The 21758-nt window shown below is 39.0% G+C and overlaps 1 protein-coding gene across 1 annotated transcript; it reads right to left on the bottom strand.

Moving 5' to 3' along the window:
• Positions 1 to 2309: 2309 nt before the first annotated feature.
• Positions 2310 to 21483, bottom strand: LOC140264549 (DNA topoisomerase 2-beta-like). Its single transcript, XM_072360402.1, has 20 exons — positions 21370 to 21483; positions 21160 to 21274; positions 19140 to 19261; positions 18198 to 18346; positions 17394 to 17625; positions 15693 to 15827; positions 15017 to 15217; positions 13737 to 13932; positions 13511 to 13602; positions 12710 to 12865; positions 12461 to 12544; positions 11338 to 11535; positions 10649 to 10793; positions 7602 to 7760; positions 6581 to 6782; positions 6002 to 6084; positions 5579 to 5689; positions 3718 to 3834; positions 2796 to 2893; positions 2310 to 2601 (listed from the first exon to the last, which is right to left on the bottom strand). The coding sequence occupies exons 1-20, from the start codon at positions 21481 to 21483 to the stop codon at positions 2440 to 2442; spliced, it is 2871 nt and encodes a 956-aa protein (XP_072216503.1). The 3' UTR covers positions 2310 to 2439.
• Between the last annotated feature and the right edge of the window lie 275 nt (positions 21484 to 21758).

Below are 21758 nucleotides of genomic sequence, written 5' to 3' on the forward strand. Positions count from 1 at the left end.
GACATTCCTGGCCCACAGATAAGCCAGCAGGGGTTGGTGGTGCCTCTGTTTGCCAAACACAAGCATTATCGCCTTCTGCAGCGGTCAGCTCCTTCAAGCAGCACCCCTGAAAAAGACTGCTTGTCCTGTCTCTGCTTATCTTTGCAATCATAAGCAGGGATGGCACAATAGCAACCACCATTCACCCTCCTAGATAGTCAGCAGTCGCCAGTCAGAGTCTTATCATCAGAAAAGCCTCACAAAGCAATCTTTGAGACAATAAAAGAAAACCAGATCTGTCCTTTCCGGGGGGGGGAAATGGAAGCGGATGGAAGTATGGTGCCGTTTTCAGTGTGCCGCCCGCAGAGTAGCCAGGTCCAGGGAGACCCCGCGGGGCAGCGGCTGCAGGCTTGGATTGGGCAAGTTTCGGCCGGTGGGCCGGCTTCGGGCCGGGGGGGGCGGCGGCGCGGCTGTGGGCAGCGACAGGATAGCCCGGCGTTTGGATCGCCGGAGGGCGTGGAGGGGAACCACGGCACCGCCCAGGGGGTGGAGGGTGCCGGCGTGATATCGCCTTGGGAGGCGGGGAGTGCAATCGTGGCACCACCCAGAGGGGCGGAGGATGTGGCGGCGAGACCGTCCCGGGGGACGGGGGGTGCGGCCGCGGTGCGGCACAGGGATATGGGAGGTGCCGATGCGGGGGTCGTAGGCGTAGTGCTATCCTGGGTGGTAGAGGCACGGACGGGGTGGGTCCTGCTTTAAGTGTTGGGGACTAGAAACGTGGTCAAGTTACGGCGCCCCGCTGCCCGCGCCCGCCCTCCGCCGGCGCTTCCGCACTCCCTCCGTCCCAGGGGGCAGCCCGCCTGGCGCGCGGGGGGCCGGGGCTCGGTTCCCCGGCGCGGAGCCGCTCCACCTTCCGGCACCGGGCTGCCGGCTGCTGCCGCGAGTTCCGTTTGCCCCTGGCTTTAAACACGTGCGTGATTCTCAAGCTGGTGCAATATACACTCTGGAAAGAGGGGTGGATGACTGATGGTTGTGGCAGCTGAACAAGATGATCCCTTTCACCCTGTGCATGGTATAGACATGCAAGAGGGAATTAGAGCAGAGTGCTTGGAATATAAGTTTAGCACTGAGATGATGCATCTGGTGGGTCTTGATATTCAACCATGTGTTAAGAAACTATGGAATATGCAGAAACTGGTAGGAGGCCTCCAGTGGGTTCGGGGTGCTTTGGGGATACCTTCTCGATTGATGAAGCCCTTGTATGGTCAGCTAAAGGGATCCGACCCAAAAGAACCCCAAAATCCGTCTAGCAAAATGGCTGCAGCTTGGCAAAAGATCTTACAGAGCTGCATGGAAGGATCGCTTGCACAGTGGGACACTGCTCGAGGCCTTGAAATGGCCCAGCTAGCTCAGTTGGTAGAGCACGAGACTCTTGATCTCAGGATGGTGGTTTGGCAGGATCCCAACCGTAGTTCACAGGCTGCTGTCTTCATAAAACTGAATGGTCAGTGTGCAGATGCTTGAGGTGATGGCTGTGACGGTCGCAGTGCACCTCTGGCGAATGATGCCCTCTAACATTGTTGCTGACTCCATCTTTGCAGCCAAGCAGTTGGCCCGGATGGGCCGGGAGGGCCTCCCAAGTTCAGAGGCTGCTGGAATTTTGGAAGAGACCTTGGCCTCCCACGCAGCTCCTGTTGCATCCTTATATGTGCGTGGTCACTCTGAGGTGCCAAGCCTTTTTACCAGAGGTAATGCAATAGCAGATACAGTTGCCAGCACTCCTGTCTTTGTCCTAGGGTCGCTGCAGATCTGGCAAACTGGTATCATCTGGGAGCCTTGCTTGTCTCCCCGTCAATGGCTGGCTATTGCTGTGAGTACCTCCTCTACTGTCATCACGGCCACTCAGCATGTCAGGTCTGGCTTGACTGCAGTCCGATACCATTTGGCAACCGCTGCTGCTGTGGTCGGTTTACCCAGACACGTTAAGACTGACTATGGGTCCTGCTTCACTTCTCGTTTTACTCAAGAATAGTTGGTGAAGACTGACTATGGGAAGTGGGATATATTTATTTTAAAAAAGCACCCGTGTGGCAGTCGGTCCCTCCGCCCCAACATTACACACACACAAGACGGAGAGTTTTCCATTTTTTAATGTTTAAACTTTATTTCAAAAAGCAGGTTTGCTGTTTGCAACCATGACAATTAAAATGTGCTTTAGCACCGCTGTCTAGAACATCTCTACAAGCCAGTCTGACAAATACATGACATTTCAATGAGTAAAAAAGAGCACAAAACTGTTGGTGTAAGCACAGAATGTTAAAATGCCCACACACAAGAATAAAACCCATCAATTACATTTGTCACATAAGATAAGTCAAATGTCCAAAAGTTTGCGACAGAAGGGACCAAAAGGACAACACAAGATAGTCGCTGGAAAACAGTTGTGTGCTCTTTGGGCACTTAATTAAACATACCAAAATCATCATCTTCATCGGACTCTGCAAAATACTTCACTTCTTTGCTAGCCCAACCTGTCCGGGGCTTCGGGGCAGTTTCGGAGGCAAAGCCTGACTGGAAGATTTCCACATCAGAATCCTGGTCGAAAGCGGCCTTCTTGGGTTTCTTTGGAAAACAAAAGACAAATCCTTTGTGAAGCTCTGTGCGTTTTGCATCGTGACATTCAGTCCTGAAGCAACTCTTCTCTAACAGCTCTAACATAATCACAGGTACACCCCGGTTACTACATCAGCACCCCGCCATAAGAACATGCATCTTTTACTGAAGTGAAAAGTGGAAAGGACCATGAGAGGACTGACCTTGCACGGTGTTGATTCAGGTGCCTTCTTCCCAGGGTTGTAATCACCTTCATTTTCTGAGCCAGATGCTTTCCTTTTCTTTGCCTCCCTCCCTTTTCCTAGGGGAGAGAACATAATTTCAATAAAACATCAGAGTTCAGCACGCTGGAAAAAACAGCAGTGATATTGTTACATCTCATCATGTCTGTGTGTAAAGTTGAAATTCAGTTTACAGCTCAAGCTTCTTCTCAATAGGCAGAAAATACAACATAACAGTTGATTTTCTTAGTTTTATCTCTCTCTTTCAGACTTCTTCTGGAGTTACCATTCCCTCTACCAATTCACACTGTCAGTTCAAGACAGGGCCAAACTTTGTCAGCTCAACTTCTTCCAGACTTGCAAAGTACTGCAAGTCCTCAGTAACTTTTTGTGCTGGTAACACAGCATTCATGCACCTTCACAGCTTAGGAATTTACTGTTCCTGGCAGCTGTCAGCACAACCTTTCCCTTTAGAGTGTTCCGATGAAATCACTGGCTGTGCTGCGGTGCTTCTGTCATTTTCTTCTTAGGACTGAGAACTGGGATACCAATGAATTGGTTTCAAGAACCAGAAAACCTGACTTAATAGAGCTGCCAACCATCAGAACTTCACTGACATCTAGAAAGGTGAGCTCACACAATGAAAATAAGCAGTATCCAACAGAATAGCTTCTTAAGGTCACTTAAGAAGTTCACAGCACTGATGGCCAAGAAACACCAGTGAACACTTTCTGTCATAGAACAAGCTCAGGGCTGAGTAATCCGCTGGTGATTCATTTACTAATAAATCAGTGTGGTTCTTTTAGAGACTATCTCTGCTTCCCTTGAAATATAACCTTGAACCTGTGTTACAGAGAGCACAGACACCGTGTGATGCTAATCGACACCACACCTAAATTACTACCTTTGGGTGCCGCAGTCTTCTTTGGAATGCCAAATTCCAAATCCGAGTCAGAATTTACAGTTTCAATCTTCATGGCCTTGGGAGCCCTTTTAGGTTTAGGTGGTGCATCTACTTTTGCTGTTAGAAGTCAGAGATACCGAATGTGTTACATTCACATATTGCTTAGAAATATCAAATTTTAATAAATTACAGAATAAATGGCAGATGTTAAAATGAGATGAGCCTCCTACACTTGAGGAAAACATACTTCAACCTTTATGTTAGAACTGTGAGAAATAAACAGGAATCCTCACTGAATTTCTATTATTGCTACACAACCTGTCTTGCCATCTCTATAATACAGTTTTTGTATTGCTCCGAAAGCAATGCCTCCTATTCATTCTCATGGAAATTACAATGAATACAAAGAGCTCAATAACACCATTCAATAGTGTTTTCATTATCTATGCCTTTTCATCGTCGATGAACAAGAGCTGTGCTGGTAAAAATCTGCCCCAGCAGAGGTGACCTACTGTCACTGTCAGCACTGCTGAAACGAACCCCCCACTGCCTCACTGTGCTCACTGTTTGGTGTCCATAAACATTCAGCAAGTGTTGATTCATGTCAGTGGGTGCAATTTTTCCACATAGAAGAATTCATTTCCACCCCTTTGCTTCACCTGCACTTCCACATCAGACACCGTTTTGTCAGACTGCCCCTTTGCTGCCATCTGTTACATTACAAGGAAATGGAATGGAATACTGCTGGGAAGGTTCAACCTCGGCTGCCACACCACCACCATCCACCTCTGATATCGCGGGCCAGCGTAATAAAACAGGAGGCATTGGTCTCGGAGCAGCCCTCATACATTCACACCATGGAGAAGTAATGCACTCCACATGTTGGAAGACAAACCAGCCTTTAACAAAACCCTCTACTTCGCTACTGACCTCTGTGTAATCTGTCAGCCCTGAATACCTTAAAGATAAGGAGCATGTAAAAAGCTCCACATAGCAGGAATGTGAACACTGGTGAGTACTCAAGCTTTCATCTGTGATACTGCTAAGGGAATGTCTTCAGACAGATGAGTGTCTCCAGAATCTTTTTGGCAGCGTTGCCTTTAACTGCTCCCTGCTGGAGAATCAGTGTACTGCTTTGTGTGATGGATGATACCTACTAAGTAGTCCAAGTATCATGGCCTGCTAATATTAAAAATAAAGCTCTCTTTGGCAACAAGGAGAGGCTCCGGCAGCCTTTTAGATAGATCTTGAGAGTGAAGATCTGATACTTAGTTTGGAACTTGGGAACCATATTTGAAAACAACAAATATGTCTCTATAGATATCGCAATTAGAAGACAAAAGAACTATATTAGCATAAAGCAAGTCAGAGTCAGTTGATGCCAGGGATCAGAAAATTTCATATCAAATTGATCAAGGTCTGAGAAGAAATTTAACTCCTAACTATTCCTTTATTGTCCCTGGACTGAGAAAGGAATGTAGCCATACAGGTAACAAGACAGAACAAGTACTCCTTCAGTATCAGCTTCCTGTCCTCCAAAATTCAAACTCTGAAGTCACAAAAAACCCCACATACGACTGTTTGTAGTAATTGCTTCAGCTACACAATAGACATTCCCCTGTGAGGCACTCACCAGAAGGTGAGTGGATGGAACATTGCATGAACACAGAACTAAGGACATGACTAAAAGAATACCAGCTGAGTAATAACTGAGCTATTAAGTTATCACTACACTGTCAAAGAAATGGTGATCATGTACAGTTTGGGCAAAGGAGAGATGATGAAAACTGGTGAATGCTGTGAAGTGAATGGAAGTGAAGAACTTGAAAAAACTTGATTTACATTGTAATCCTACACTTACCTTTTTTAGCAGCTACTGTTTTACTTAGAATTTTCTCTGGTTGCTTTGAGGCGAAAGGTGATGAGAAAACAGGAGTAGAATCCTCCTCGTCACTGTCCAATTCTGTTGTATCTATAACCACAGAGTATGTTCAGAATAAGATTTGTTCACTGCGTATTTTAAATCATCCTGATCGGTTACAGTCAAGATCAATCTCACAGATACACCCTTCTGATACTACAGCTAGGCTATGTGTGTACCGTGTGCCTACAATACAAGCCATGTTCCTCTAAGGATCAGAACCTCTTATTTCTTTTCCCCTGCATAAATCTCAATACCATTACTCTTAAGACTACTGCATTAAGTTTCTATTCATGACATAAAACCCCGTACGTATTCTGTAAAAACTGCTAATGGTAATCAGATCAGTGAAATCAAGCTCACCATCATCTGTCTTCTGAGAGTAGGATGGGAATGAGAAAATGTTCCCAAAGTCTTGACTTTTCTTCTCTTGAGACATTTTTCTGCTTCCAGACACAAGAAGAAATTGCATTAATTGCATTAACTCCATATTAAAATATGCAGACATTATAGCATCCATAAGAGATTAAATTATTGTTTTACATTGTAACACGTATCTAGCACTTCAACAGACAAATCCTTAATAAAATCCCTATCATGTCATCCATCGTAACCATCTTAAATTGACAGCACTACATATTTATCAATAAGTCTGTATACCTGTTGGTACAAGAAGGAAAACAGAAATTTTTACTAAATACAATTAACAGATGACATTACTGACACTCTATCACAATTCGGTGAGCCATGTCTTCCCTGCCCAAGTCAGTTGCAATGGTGAGATGATAATATACACTTTCATTCCTCCCCAGAAACATATACATTTTATTTTACATCTTATGTGAAGATTAATAATTAATATTCTGTCAGTTTTCTTTAGAGGTTTCTGTATTCAAAAAAAAAATTATCTAAAAATATATACTGCTGAGTTACAGTACTTACTCTGGAGATGGCTTTATTTTGAATGGAGGGAAGTCATATTCATCTTCTTCTGAACTGTCTGAGGGAACGAACTCCTCCTCTCTGTCATTTATACCTGCAGAAGCTTTTACTTTAAACTCATCTAAATCACTGTTACTGTTGGTATCATCATCGGCATCGTATTCTTCTTCTGAGAAGTCAAATGTATATTTGGGCCTCTCAGCTAAAAGAAAAATACATTTTTACATACTTCAGTATAGTTATGTTACCACATAAATAAATGCAAGGGGAAGTCACTCAGCAGGGCCTGCCTCACATTACAAAAGAATTTGAGGAAAAAAAAAAAAGTCTTGTTTGAGTCTAGAAGAATAGAGGCACATCATTTAAACTGCTACCAAACATCAGAAGTAGTGCGACCAGCAGGAGCAGGGAGGTGATCTCCCTGTCCCTCTGTACTCAGCTCTGGCCAGACCGCATCTTGAACACCATGTTCAGTTTTGGGTCTTTCACTACATGAAGGAATCCAGGCCCTGAAGCATGTCCAGAGAAGGACAACAAAGCTGTGAGGAGACTGGGGCACACATCTTATGGTTGAGAGAACTGGGATTGTTCAGTCTGCAGAAGAGGAGGCTCATGGGTGATCTGATCACTCTTTACAACTGCGTGAAAGGAGGTTGTGGCGAGGTGGGGGTTGGCCTCCTCTCCCAGGTAACTAGAGACTGGATGAAAAGGAATGGCTTCAAGATGCACCAGAGGAGGTTCAGTTTGGATATGAGCAAAAACCTCTTCCCTTCATTTTTTAGTAATTTCTACTCTAGTATTTTGGATAAGGTGAAAGATTTCTGGATCAAGTTACAAAATCTTTCACAGCAACTCTTGGTCTTGTCATTAAGGGCTTTTTCACAAACATCACAGTGAAGAGAATAAAACGCAAGTTATCTGCAGCAGATAATGTCCTTAAGGAGCGCTGCAGTCAAAGGAAAACACAGGTTAGCAGTTTAAACTTTCTGCCTCAGTACACGTTTCACAAAAGCTGGAGTACCTGCAGCTCTCCGAAGCAGCGAGATTCTTGGATTAATCACAGGCTCACTCTCTTCTAAATCACTTTCAGACTTGGATTCATCATCTGAGCAGGGGTTTTGTTTCTTCACCTTTTTTGCATTGGATTTTGTAGGTGATGGCTCACTTCTTACTCTAGTACCTGTAACAAGTTAAAGCATCTCTAACAGTCAGGGGAAAAAAAAATACCACAACTTCTGCCTTTTCTAATTGTTTATGTTGCATAATCTTAGCATAATGTATTATGAAATGTTTTCTTTAAACATTATAAGTTTTGTTTTACTCCCTAAAGGAAAAGTTAAGAACGTGATGAAAATTTCATATAGAGGTTAACCAGCTGCTGCCAAACAAATTCGCTCTAAGACAGAAAAGTCTAGAAGTCTCTAATTTGAAGTTATAGCTCCTGAGCAGTCAAATTATTGTTTTTAAAAGGTTACTGGAGCTTATCAGGACAGGACAAGAACAGTTTTCCATTATTCAGAGAATTGGGGCAGGTAAGGTTATTGGAAAAATCCATTAACACGCAAAGCAGAGGATACTCTGTTGGAGGTGGTACAATGCAATTGCAGGGCAAGCTCAGCTAAAGCTGGACTAATTGACTCTGGCTCAACACTAATGAGGGTGGTCATAACCGTACTCAGGGTGCTTCTCTATTTATGGGGGTTATCTATTCATACTCAGATCTTCTCTTTATTCCTTTAGCTTTCTGTTTTGTTACTGCCTGTCATGACTCTCCCCCAATTATCACAATATTTCTCAAACAGTGATAATAAATTCCTATTAATAGGAAAAAAGTTAACATTGACATTGGTTAGTTTGCCACACCATAGTGGGCATACTTTCTAAAAGTCACCATTACCTTTTTTAGCAGCTACTGTTTTACTTAGAATTTTCTCTGGTTGCTTTGAGGCGAAAGGTGATGAGAAAACAGGAGTAGAATCCTCCTCGTCACTGTCCAATTCTGTTGTATCTATAACCACAGAGTATGTTCAGAATAAGATTTGTTCACTGCGTATTTTATATCATCCTGATCGGTTACAGTCAAGATCAATCTCACAGATACACCCTTCTGATACTACAGCTAGGCTACGTGTGTACCATGTGCCTACAATACAAGCCATGTTCCTCTAAGGATCAGAACCGCTTATTTCTTTTCCCCTGCATAAATCTCAATACCATTACTCTTAAGACTACTGCATTAAGTTTCTATTCATGACATAAAACCCCGTACGTATTCTGTAAAAACTGCTAATGGTAATCAGATCAGTGAAATCAAGCTCACCATCATCTGTCTTCTGAGAGTAGGATGGGAATGAGAAAATGTTCCCAAAGTCTTGACTTTTCTTCTCTTGAGACATTTTTCTGCTTCCAGACACAAGAAGAAATTGCATTAATTGCATTAACTCCATATTAAAATATGCAGACATTATAGCATCCATAAGAGATTAAATTATTGTTTTACATTGTAACACGTATCTAGCACTTCAACAGACAAATCCTTAATAAAATCCCTATCCTGTCATGCATCGTAACCATCTTAAATTAGCAGCACTACATATTTATCAGTAAGTCTGTATACCTGTTGGTACAAGAAGGAAAACAGAAATTTTTACTAAATACAATTAACAGATGACATTACTGACACTCTATCACAATTCGGTGAGCCATGTCTTCCCTGCCCAAGTCAGTTGCAATGGTGAGATGATAATATACACTTTCATTCCTCCCCAGAAACATATACATTTTATTTTACATCTTATGTGTAGATTAATAATTAATATTCTGTCAGTTCTCTTTAGAGGTTTCTGTATTCAAAAAAAAAATTATCTAAAAATATATACTGCTGAGTTACAGTACTTACTCTGGAGATGGCTTTATTTTGAATGGAGGGAAGTCGTATTCATCTTTTTCTAAACTGTCTGAGGGAACGAACTCCTCCTCTCTGTCATTTGTACCTGGAGAAGCTTTTAATTTAAGCTCATCTAAATCACTGTTATTGCTGGTATCATCATCAAAATCGGCATCGTTGTCTTCTTCTGACAAGTCAAATGTATACTTGGGCCACTCAGCTAAAAGAAAAATACATTTTTACATACTTCAGTATAGTTATGTTACCACATAAATAAACGCAAGGGGAAGTCACTCAGCAGGGCCTGCCTCAGATTACAAAAGAATTGGAGGAAAAAAGAAAAAAATAGTCTTGTTTGAGTCTAGAAGAATAGAGGCACATCATTTAAACTGCTACCAAACATCAGAAGTAGTGCGACCAGCAGGAGCAGGGAGGTGATCTCCCTGTACCCCTGTACTCAGCTCTGGCCAGACTGTATCTTGAACACCATGTTCAGTTTTGGGTCTCTCACTACATGAAAGAATCAAGGCCCTGAAGCATGTCCAGAGAAGGACAACAGAGCTGTGTAAACTATTAATAGGAAAAAAGTTAACATAGACATTGGTTAGTTTGCCACACCACAGTGTGCATACTTTCTAAAAGTCACCATGACTGAATACGTAAGTCGGAAAATAAGTTTGTTTAATCAAGTTCTGCAAGCTGTACTGTACACTGAGACTGAAGATTGGGGCTTGGTCCTTCAGTGGCAGAGAACATACACGTCATATATTTTCATTTGTACACAATCTAATTATGTAAAAAATAATCTATTTTTTTTCTACTCACATATTCAACGATTTAGATCCCTCCCCCTCAAACCCATATGTAGAAAGCAGAAGATCCCCATCTCAAGAGAAGCAGAATACTCAACAGAAATTTCAGTCAGTTACTGCAACTAGAGAACCATAATAGACGTGTCCACATGTTTAACTTGAGCATTGAATACCTCTGCTTTTAATTTCCATGTATGCTGAAAGTAATACAGAAGTGTTTTGAAGTATTTCTACACATCTCTTTAAGGAAGAAAATCAGATGAAATTCTTATTGTGGTATATTTCCCTTCTCATAATGTGTTAAAAATACAATTAATGCAAAATTAGTACTCATTCCAGCTTAATGATGACTGCGTAAGGATATCTCACCAGGCTCCTCCTTCTCTCTCTTCACTTTAACGATTTTATCTGCTGGGGCTGCTGTATTCACCGAGTCATCCCCACCACCCGCAGCTTGCGCACCACCAAATTCTTCATCAAATTCCATTTTTATTGCTACAGAATCAGCATCACCCTAAAAATATTAACAAGTTGGTCAAAATAAAATTATACCTTTATATTTCAACAATAAATATGATTAATAAATAACAATCGGTGGCACAGGCTGTTAGAACCGCCGCTTGCAACACTGGAGGCCCGGGTTCGAATCCCCCCTGTGGCACAAGTGGTAGAACTGCCGCTCTGCTACACTAGAGGGCTCGAACCCCAGGAGTTGGACTCGATGATCACTAAGGTCCCTTCCAACTCGCACGATACTGTGATACACTGCAATACAATTTTTAGCAGAGAATAAATTAAAGTAGACTATTATATTGCCAATTTTAATAGTATTGGAAGGGGAAAAAAAGCAACAAAAACACTCCAGCAATAAGTAGTCATAATAGACTTTCAAATATAAAATAAGTCCAGCATTAATTTCTTTACACATTAAGTGAGAAAAACATCATACATACATACAGTACTAATGGGGTCTAGTGGGATCTAGCCTTTGGATTTGCATTATCAGCACAGAAAAATATAGCAGTTATAGAATGTAACTGTAGCAACAGTTAGTTTACCTTTTGCCTTTTCAGCAATTTCCTACTGGCATCAGCTTTCATGGCAGATGTAATCTGTGGAACTATTCTTCTACCAAATGGTGATGTCATGGTCTCTTCCAACTGAAGCTTCTCCATCTTGGGTTTACCAACTTCGCCTTTTATTGGCTTGCCAATCATGCCAGCCAGAATGTCATCTCTTTCCTGTGCTTCTACTTTCTAACAAAAAACCAGGGGCGAGAGGGAAACATGTTCATTTTCAGTAAAGGCAAAACATGGTGCTTTTTCAGTCTTTTTTAACATGGAGTAGAAGACTGCCCTTAATTGTCAGCTGAATTATAGCGCACATTTTACTAATGGAAAATCAATCACTTAATCTTGGTAAATTCTTCCCTACTTCATGTGGTTAAAAACTACGCTTTTTTTCAAGCCCAAACAAATGAAAACTTTTGGACACTCTGGAATATCTTTCTTTCATCAAGTTTCTCTTCCTCACGTGTATCTCCAGGTACTGATATAACTTTTCAGTCCTTCGGTGTTTAAAGCAAGCAGTGAGCTTTTAGATTAAGTTTTATAAGGCACATTTTCCAGTTCTTTCCAGTTTTTTATTACAGAAGTTGAGGTTTCAGCACAGAATACTTCCAATTGCATCTGCACCCTGAACGTGCAGAGAAATAAACATCTTATTTGGATTATCCTGTGTTACTTCAAAAGATTACATCAGCCATTTTCAGGAAACACTGAAGGCTGAGGCTCAGCAATCATCAATACGCCTTTACCTTTTTGCCAGAGATACTAATGGGGCAAGGTAAAAGCCTTTTGTCTAGCACTTCTGGTCTACATGCTTTGTTCCCAAATTTGTGGCTTTACATTTGATAATGCTTCCTCACTTAGAATTGCTAGTTACTACTCCCAGTTTTTTTGACATTTGAAAACAAATTTGTTCCTGGTAGTTTTTCTTTCCCAGACTTGGGAAAAGCACTGTACTGTACAAATACAAGAAAGAATCCCTGAGAACAAAACAGATTTCCCACTTGCCCCTATATTTGGAGAGCAATCTGCTTTTTGTTTTGGTTTGGTTTTTGTTTTGTTTTGTTTTTGCTTATTTTTAATATATATTTTTAGAAAGATTTGTAAAACATACTTCAAGCTCTTCGACAAAAGCTGCTAAGTCTTCTTTCCAGAGATCTGAAGCAGATTTCCTTTTAAGGTCATTTAGTTCTCTCTCCTAAAATGTGAAAGTAGCATATAAAATATAAGTTTTTACGTTATGAGTTGGCTGAATCATAAGTTACAAGTAACTCAGTAAATACTATCTGAACTGAACATTCACAATTGGGCACATCCGTAATTATTAAATCATTTCAAAAGAAGCCTCTCACAGTGTACCAACCTTTGAATCTCTGTGCTTAATGAGCTCTTCCACTTTCTCTTTTGTGAGAGACCACAGAGACATGTTTAAGATATAGTTAAAATCAGGGCCAGAAGTCGATCCAGAAGCAGAGGAAGCATCATCATTTGGGTTCTGTGGGTCCTCCTCTTCTGCTGCCTAAAGTGCAATATTCAGAATTAGACAGATGAATAATCTTAGCTCTGTAAATGAACAGCAGCAATTCCCCAAAATACCCTGATGGATTACTAAGGTGTTTCCTCGTGCATTCAGTAACAAGGAATTTTTTCTTGTCTTTTCCAAATAGCCATGTTCCTGTCATTTCTTATGGCTGGACTGTTTAGTCATTGATGTAAGAATACAAAGCTGAACCTAACATTAGCAATACGCACCGTATCCCACTGGCTACAGAAACTTGTATTTTCCTAGCCATCTCACACAGGATGAAGATCTTTGCTCTCTGGACATGCACGTACGTCTGTTTCTTTAGAAACGAGTACAGTTTTGTATAGCAGTATACAAAGTGCTATAAAAACACTGAATGTATGAACTTCTCATTCTCAACCTTTATATTATCTAGTTGTCTTCTTAGAATTATCTATGTGGAATACCACCATTATGCAGCAATATTTGTATGTAAATTCGTATTTGTAAGAATGAAAGCCAATAAAAAGTAGTAATGATTAATCTTGTTAAAGTGTTGTGTCATAAATTAATCAGACTACTACAAAACCAAACATCTTGATAAATGAGTATCATTTATAACAACAGCATCAAATGTATCCAGAGATTTCTGATCCTCACCTTTTCCTGTGCTTCTTTCCAAGCTTTAACTGGATCGGATTCATAGCCCCTCTGAACCAACATTTGAATCAAGTCTCTTTTTGATCTATTCTCTACAATACAAACAAAAAACCAAAGTCAGTAATCAGTGTTGCGAAATTCAATGTCTTACATACAAATACATTTTACGACATTTAAATCACTTCCAGATTTCTCCCCGGTTCTATTTTAGAGAGTGTTAACTCACCTATGGCAATTTTCCCTTGTATCTTCTCCAGAATGAAGCGAGCTTGGTTGTTTAGCTTTGTAGATTCAGCACCCAGCATTCCCACAAGCCATTCCTTACGTAAACTATAATAATATAATCGCAAATCAAAGAACTCCTTCAGAATGTCTTGCACAGTTTCATACTTCTTTAAACATCCCATATGATCAAAGAGCACCTACAAAATAGATAACATATGGCTTGAAAGAGATTTCATAACTCAAGATTTTTAATCTTCGTGTATGAGTTTATTTCTATTGCTCTCACATGCACACTATATGAAGAATAGCATTTTGAAGACTGAGAGCTCAAACCTTCCTCTGGGACTAGATAGCACATAGCTAGATAGATTATAGTTTTAGTCACAAGTCAACTTAACATAAGATTTATGATTATATCTTCAAGCAAGAAAGCCCTGGAGAGGACACCAAAATTCAGATGAAACTACAGTTCTATCTAAATTCACAACAATAATAATAATAATAATAATCGTATAACAGTTGAAGAGTATTTTTTATAATCTCTAACCTCCAGTGTGAAAACTGCCACTTTAAACATCTCAGAAATCCTTCAAGTACAAAGAAATAAATCATTTTTACTTCACAGGCAAAATCAATTCTGCCTGACTTCTGACACCTCCAGTTCAGACATTTATAGGTGGACTAGTCACCCTGGGCACCCCTTTCTAGTCAGCTGAAAGAAATAAATCCCTCTCTAGGGGAATTCATCTGTCTAAAGTATCTGTTTGGTAGGTGGATGCATAATGGACTCACACAGGCATCTAACTTTTTAACATGTTCACACCAGGACAGATTGATTCCTACACAAATACAAGCCTTACAGAGAGATTCTAGCAGTAGTCCCTACACTTACTCGAACCTGTGCAAAGTACAGTCACCTTGATCTGGTGCATTTGCTTTTCAAAAATAATCTACACAATAGATTGAGCAAGGCCATTTTCAACACACACATGTGTGTATTTTTGCTTTGTGATAATGTTTGAAAGTAGTACCTGCCATAAAAAGACTAAAATTCTAGACAATTCCAGTGAACTTTCAAACTTCAAGTAGCCCAACATGGTCAAAAAAGCAAGACTTGCATTATCTCCAAGACAACTGAATTCAAACAGTTCACAATTACTTTTTGTCAGCAGCAAATATGAAGAAGAGACTTGTTCATTTATGCCAAAATCACTACAAAAACATTCAAGTTTACAACAAGCAACTGTAAATATTCTGATAGCCAAACAGAAAAAAAGTTACCATAGAATCACAAGTAAGACTTGTTTGAAGCTTAAAGACTTTGTGCAATCCAGCAGCTTCTGCCTCTGCAAGTTTTTCTTCTGTCATCTTCACAACAAATTTCACAGTCGTATCAGTGTGGTATTCCTTGTAGTCACAAATTAATGCTGGAGTTTTTTCAGTTCCATTCAACATGGGTTCCAGAACCTGTTCTTTGTACACCTATTAAGAAAAAGATAGCAAAAAACCAGAAACACTTATTTCAACTTCTTTAGATTCCTCATTCTTTAAACCAAGCTCACAACCAAGCTAAGATTTCAACTTGTGTACCACAGCTGAAGCCAGTGATAATTTACAAAACCAATACAACCTGCAAAATGAAAGTTGGGATTAGAACAAACATAAGAGCCATTCTACAAGGTCAAGAAAGTCTACTTAAAAATAAATAAATAAATAAAAAGATGGGGGGGAAGGGAAGGGAATTATGTATTAACTCAGCAGAAGAAGCAGTTATTCTTTGTAGTATGGACAGTAGATGAGATGGTACAAGTAGAACCCTCTTTTACAAAGGCAAAGAAAAGAATGAAACCATGTTTCTTTCCAAGTGCATAAAATGATCAGAAGTGGACTAAAATGTTCTCCTGCGTGTAGGATAAAGCTGTTTAATTTAGAGCTTTTTTTCTTTACTGTAACTTACCTGGGTCCATGTTCTTACAGGTAGCTCTGTAATTTCTACAGTGTTTCTGTCCACCACAAATATTTCACCACTGACCACATACTGGTTTTGACCAAGTTCTTGAATGGTTCCTCTGAAGTTTTTGTAGTTTGGAAGCTGAAATTGCAATAAAAATCAGTGGAATACTAAGAAACTTTGTAATAAGATACGGAAGATATTTTTTTTCCCCATGCACCATACAGCTATCACTTTATACTGTGCTAATCCATCAACCAGCCCCTCATGCTGGTAATAATCTTACGTCATGGTTTTATCATTACCAAAAAAAGCCAAAAAGATACACATGTGCAAGTGACAGAAGCAATTACCTTATTACCTAAAGAGTAGGTACATCATTAAGATGTAGCTGAATCCAGAAAGGTGGTATTTGTCTTTCTTTGGTTTGTTGGTTGTGAGATTCTTTCTGTTTGTTTTGAATTTTTTTTTTTTATTTAAGTGGCATTTTTTATTTTTTTTTTTTAATTTGGATTTCCTTTTGTATGATTTTTTTTTTTTCCCAGAAAACAGCAAACACAGCTAACACCGGACAGAAAGTGCATAAATACCCCAGTCTCACTCTAAGTTTACATCGGCACTAAAAGAAATGGAGAAGCTGGGCTACCTTCCCTAGTCATTTACTTTTTTTATTCATGTGCTGTTTGGCAAAGATAGTGGAACCCATTCAGTTTAAACATCAACTAATGTGGTGACAGACTTTTAATTACTGTTATTATTTATTTTAACTGAATTGATTCCCTTACCCAGTTTACCATGCAGCCACAAACACATACCAGAATACAGAAAGGAGACCAAAAGAGGCAGTTCTGCCTCCATCTATCACAGTGAGGCTTCAATTGACTTTGAGACTACACAGAAGGCCTAAGAGTTCCAAGGGAAGGGCAATGGATTGCATTAATTAAAAAAATTCTAATTATTGTTCCCAAGTATTTGAAAAAGAAAATTCACTGAGTCATGAAAACTGATATTGCACTCTCAGAGGCAGTGAAATGTGATCTAAGTAGAGATGTTTCTGCCCCTAGGACTTAGACAACACAAAGTAGCAATACCCATTTATCAATTAGTTGTAAAGGTTAAATAGATTACGTTAGCTGTTGATTACAAAGGCTCTGGGTTCACACGAGTATTCTTACTGTGCAAAGTGTTTTTGAAATATACACCACTTCCAAGAACTTCTTGTAAAATTTTAAATAAAGGAGCAGAAGCTACGTACAGTTCAGCAGCTGCTGACTTTCTTGAACAGTGACAATACCTTCTCCTATGCTTACAGGTGTGTTGAAGATTTGGATAAGACGGTGGAAATTTTATATTTGGCTGAAAATAAATACTTGCACCTCGTATAAGAAATAGCAGCACAACTTTCTACTCTACTCCCATGCAAAATGACTATCTTTAGGACTTGAAACTTTGAAGTCTTACTGTCAACAGAGAACAGAAAGTCCTCTGAAATAACTGGAAATCCACAAATTGCACTGTTTCTTTTCTTCAAGATGAACTTCTCCACATCACTTTCCAACAGTCAAGTAAGGCAAAATTACCAGACAATTCAACCAATTCAACTACTTCAATAATCAAGCATTCATGGAGGTATATGACTACATTTCCTAAGCACAAAATTAGATTTGATTACCAAATGGATAAAATGCTAGTGTATGTTATTTTTACCATGGGATGGGGATCTAAGCCATCCAGCATTCGTCTGACGTTGTTTACAATCTCTCTGGTATCATAGTTGGGAAGCTTGCAAGCCCATCCAGTACCGATTCCTTCAGCTCCGTTTACTAAAACCATAGGAATGATGGGAATATACCATTTAGGCTCTACACGTTGGTTGCCATCATAAAGGAATTTCAGCAAGTTGTCATCCACTGATGGAAAAAGAAGCCTGGCTAAAGGGCTTTAAAAAAGAAAGAAAAGAAAAATCTGTTTAACTGGAGTCCCACTAGTTTCATGTATAAGTGCTTTAACCCTCAGAGTGTCCAAATATGACCTATTTTTTTCATCTCTTCTATTCTTTGCCATTCTGAAGCTGAAATTACAATGTAATGTCGCACCTCCTGAGAAAACAAAGTTCTTCCCAATGGAATGGCATACTAATAGCAGATGATGTCTGCTTCCTTCCCAATTATACATGTACATAATACACTAACAAATGATCACACAGCACACAGACCTAAGTCTACAGCATTTTCAGTCTTCATCTTTATAATTCAAAGTTTAATTCCTTGAAAGCTACATTTTCTACAGCAGTTCTGTGCGTAGAAAATCTCTGCAGAAAACTCGAGATGAAAAACCACACTTACAAACATAAGGCAAAATTTGAGCACTAACAGCTATCAAAATAGACTAATCTCCTATTCCTTTCACATAAAAAAATAAAAATAAATAAATAAAATACTTTACTGTTGTGAAAGGACTACTTCAGGAATAAAGCTTCTCAAAAGCTTAAACCGTTGACAATATGTTTACCTTAGCATAGTGAAAATATAGCAAGGGCTGGCAACATCCTTTCCACCATGAAGCCTGGTACCAAAGTGACCAATAGGTTGTAGAAGATTAACATTGTTACTTCCAACAAAGTTCTGAGCCAAGTTGACAATAGTCATCATTAATGCTTGCTGCAAGAAAATACGTGTTCACAGAAATAAACATTAGAAGTACACTCTTTCCTAATCAGTCAATAATGCAGATTTTCAATGCCCAGGAATTCTGTGACTGGCCTGACCTCAGTTTCAAAGAAGTCAGCTTGAGGAAGAAATATAGCCTCTTACTAGAGCTACTGGCAAAGCATAATGCTCCCTCTTCCATAGCCACATTGCATCCCTGAATTAAATGTCCTTGTACTTGATGCTTAGAAAAACCCAAAGTTTTCTCTATTTTTTTAAAGCACTTTTCTGGAGTAATTAGAGGGGCAAAAAATGATTGCACCTGCTTTCTCTTGCACAAACTACTTCTCACTGCATTCAAAGGCAAAGATGAAAGGATGGAAAGAGAATGAATATGGCAACTCATGTTGATATTCCAGATAAACACAAATAAACAAGAGAAAGAAATAACCATTGTTTCAATATTGTGTCAGGTTTTGGAGAACACTGTACTCTATTTTTTGTTCAACACCAAAAATTTCCATTGCACATAGTTACTATGATTGAGAATCTGGAAGAAGTTTACTACGTAATTATTTACTTACCATTTCTCCATAATCCATAAACTACGTGGTAATACCACCTTGCATAAGGACTTAGAAGGAATGGAAATACATTTTCTTTTTAAAGTATTTACTGCTCGGCTCAAACTCTTTAAAATTAAATCTGTAATTACTACTTTGAGTCAAAAGATTCGGAATTTTAATACAGTAAACATTGTACACAGGCTACAAATTCTCACAGCTTTTCTACTCTTCGTACTCACCTCCCCATGGTGATAAGCTGACATTTCAGCAACAGAACCAGCCAGCTCAGCAACCTTTACTTCACGTTTATCATTTCTCTTAAAGCAAGTGAACAAAACTTTGCGCTGCTCTGGTTTTAAACCTAGTAAGAAGAAGATGCCATTTTCAACACATAAAAAAGCATTGGTTTCCAAGAAAAAAAAAAAAAAAAAAACAAAAACAACTTGATTTTGCTTTATTCTCATCTCTAAACTCTGGAAAGAAGCTTAAACTTTAGAGTAAAATTATAATTTGAACAAAATAAATTCTTTTCAATTATTGTAAAATAATAGAAATAATTATAGAAATGATTATTATAACAGAAAGTCACCCAAAGAGTGGAAACTTAACCCTTTAAGCCAGTAGCACTCAACACTATTCTAAGAAGTATAACTTCATCCTAAATGTACCTCTGCAAGTTAATAGTTGCTTCTTTCCAGTATAGCAAGCAAAATCTTTTTCCTAAGAATCAACACAAATCCAGCAGTGACAACTGTAATTGTAGCTTACACTTCTTTTAAAGCACTCTGAAAGTTAACTATTTCTGTTAAAATAAAAATACATGCTATTTCTATCCCTTCTAGATCTTTTACAGTTTTAAGAAACCATTCTCTTTGATCTTTATCATTTAGGTACACTTGATGGACCTGTACACTTGAAGTACACTATCTTTGTGGAAGGAACCATATAATTTTTCTGCATACCACCTGTAACTGATAACCAAAACATGCTTATTCATCTATTCATTGTTTCAACTCACATACACTACTAAAATGCATTAAAATACGCATTACTAACCTAGGTAAGAGCAAAAGTTCAAAAAAAAAGACATGACTTCAGTCTCCCCTTCACTTAGGTACATAAAATCAATTATTTTTTTTTTTTTTAAATAATGGGTCTGTATCATGTTCTCTAGCATAATGACAGTAACAGGATTTCCTTCACAGAGGAAAATCACCAGGAAATAAGAAAGCTGTAACTGTTAAGATATGGTCAAAATTTTCTTTTTCTGTATTTTTTTCTGAGATTTGCCAATTGAACACCCTGTTGTTTACCACCTGTGATAGTGAAGAACAGAATCTGACCTTCTGAGCAGTTCAGAGATCCATGATCAGAAGCAAAATTAGACCCAAAGCTAACAGTGACATGAATAGCAATTATGTATGTTTACATCTTATATACATATACACATAGAAATTAGATTGCATTATGTATACATGTTATTTATGTGTCTATAATATAATATAATACATGTGTTCCTCATAGAAAGGTTCCCTTCTAGTTTTCTTACACTTCTGTACAGATAAATGCTCTTGCAGCATTAGATATTTTGGTGTGAGCTTGTAGCATCAAGAATGCTGAATACCACGGCTATAAAAAGTTTGTTGGAAACTGGAGATAAATGCTTTTTCTTTTTTGTCTTATGAAACCTCGAGGTCTTTTTTACCATATCTTCGTAAGCATATTTAGACTGACAAAAATACAGGCAGAAATTTCTGTTCATGCTGCCTGCAGACAGCTTTACACATGAAGCACAAACTGTGCAGTAAGAGCTGCTTCTTTTCATACACCATTGCAAAGGAAGAGTTAGTAAATCTGATTTAGAGAACCATAGGATGACTGCATGAAGGATCAGTAAGCACTAAAAGAGTGTTTGTGCTACACGATGGGAGAATACATTTCATCCTTTCATTTTTATCTAAATTCAGATGACAACTTGAATTGTAATTATTAAGCACTTCAAAGACTTGCTTTTTCTGACTGCTTAAGTAGAAGCAAAGTACTTGTAATGTCCAGGGTTAAGCTTAAAGGCTACAAAGTATCAGTTTAAACTTCTTCCCAGAAGAACTGTCACAAGTCCTCAGCGTATAAATGACAACAACAAAAATACAGAAGTCTTCTAAACTCTGTCTAAATAGATTGGCTTTCCAACCAAATCACAAGTTAAAAAAAACAATAAAAGAGAATATTCCAACAAATCATAATAAACTGTCAGCTTACCATCAACAAGGGAGGGAATAGATCCTTCGTTGTCTGAATCTGAGAAAAGGATCGACTCCTCGTTAATGAAGTCATTGTAGGTCAAATGTGTTGTCGCCGGACCATATAAAAATGGCTGAAAAAAACCCACATACATTATTCACTCAATACAAACACCTTGTTACATTTAAATCTCATCCACAAGATTTGTTACTATTCTTTAGGACTCACTTCAGGAAGGCCATGTAGCCAACCCTGTCGACTGTCCTCCATGAAGTTTGTTAACCGTTCTTTTCGATCATCAATCTTCTTCTTACTGAACGCCTGAAAAAATTTCAGTTTCATAATATTGTAAGTGTAGATATGTTTGTACAAACATATAAACAGATATGTTTGTATAAACACCCAGAAACCAGAGCACAGAAAGTTCTGCTCGAATGTGCACAAGAACTTCTTTACAGGGAGGGTGACGGAGCACTGGACCAGGCTGCCCAGGGGGTTGTGGAGTCTGGAGATACTCAAGACCTGCCTGGACACCTACCTGTGCGACCTGGCGTAGGAAACTATCTGATCAAGTATTCAGTATTTAAATAGATAAACCATGTGATTAATGCTTCCAT

Source organism: Excalfactoria chinensis, chromosome Z, assembly GCF_039878825.1.
Source record: "Excalfactoria chinensis isolate bCotChi1 chromosome Z, bCotChi1.hap2, whole genome shotgun sequence".
NCBI lineage: Eukaryota > Metazoa > Chordata > Aves > Galliformes > Phasianidae > Excalfactoria > Excalfactoria chinensis.

Coding starts and splice junctions, on each gene's coding strand:
- LOC140264549 (XM_072360402.1), bottom strand. CDS start 21,483: ATGAAACTGAAATTTTTTCAGGCGTTCAGTAAGAAGAAGATTGATGAT. Junction 13,933..15,016: donor GTCTTACTTGTGATTCTATG/GTAACTTTTTTT, acceptor TCTATTTTGTAG/GTGCTCTTTGATCATATGGG. Junction 2,894..3,717: donor GAAGACTGCGGCACCCAAAG/GTAGTAATTTAG, acceptor TCTCTCCCCTAG/GAAAAGGGAGGGAGGCAAAG.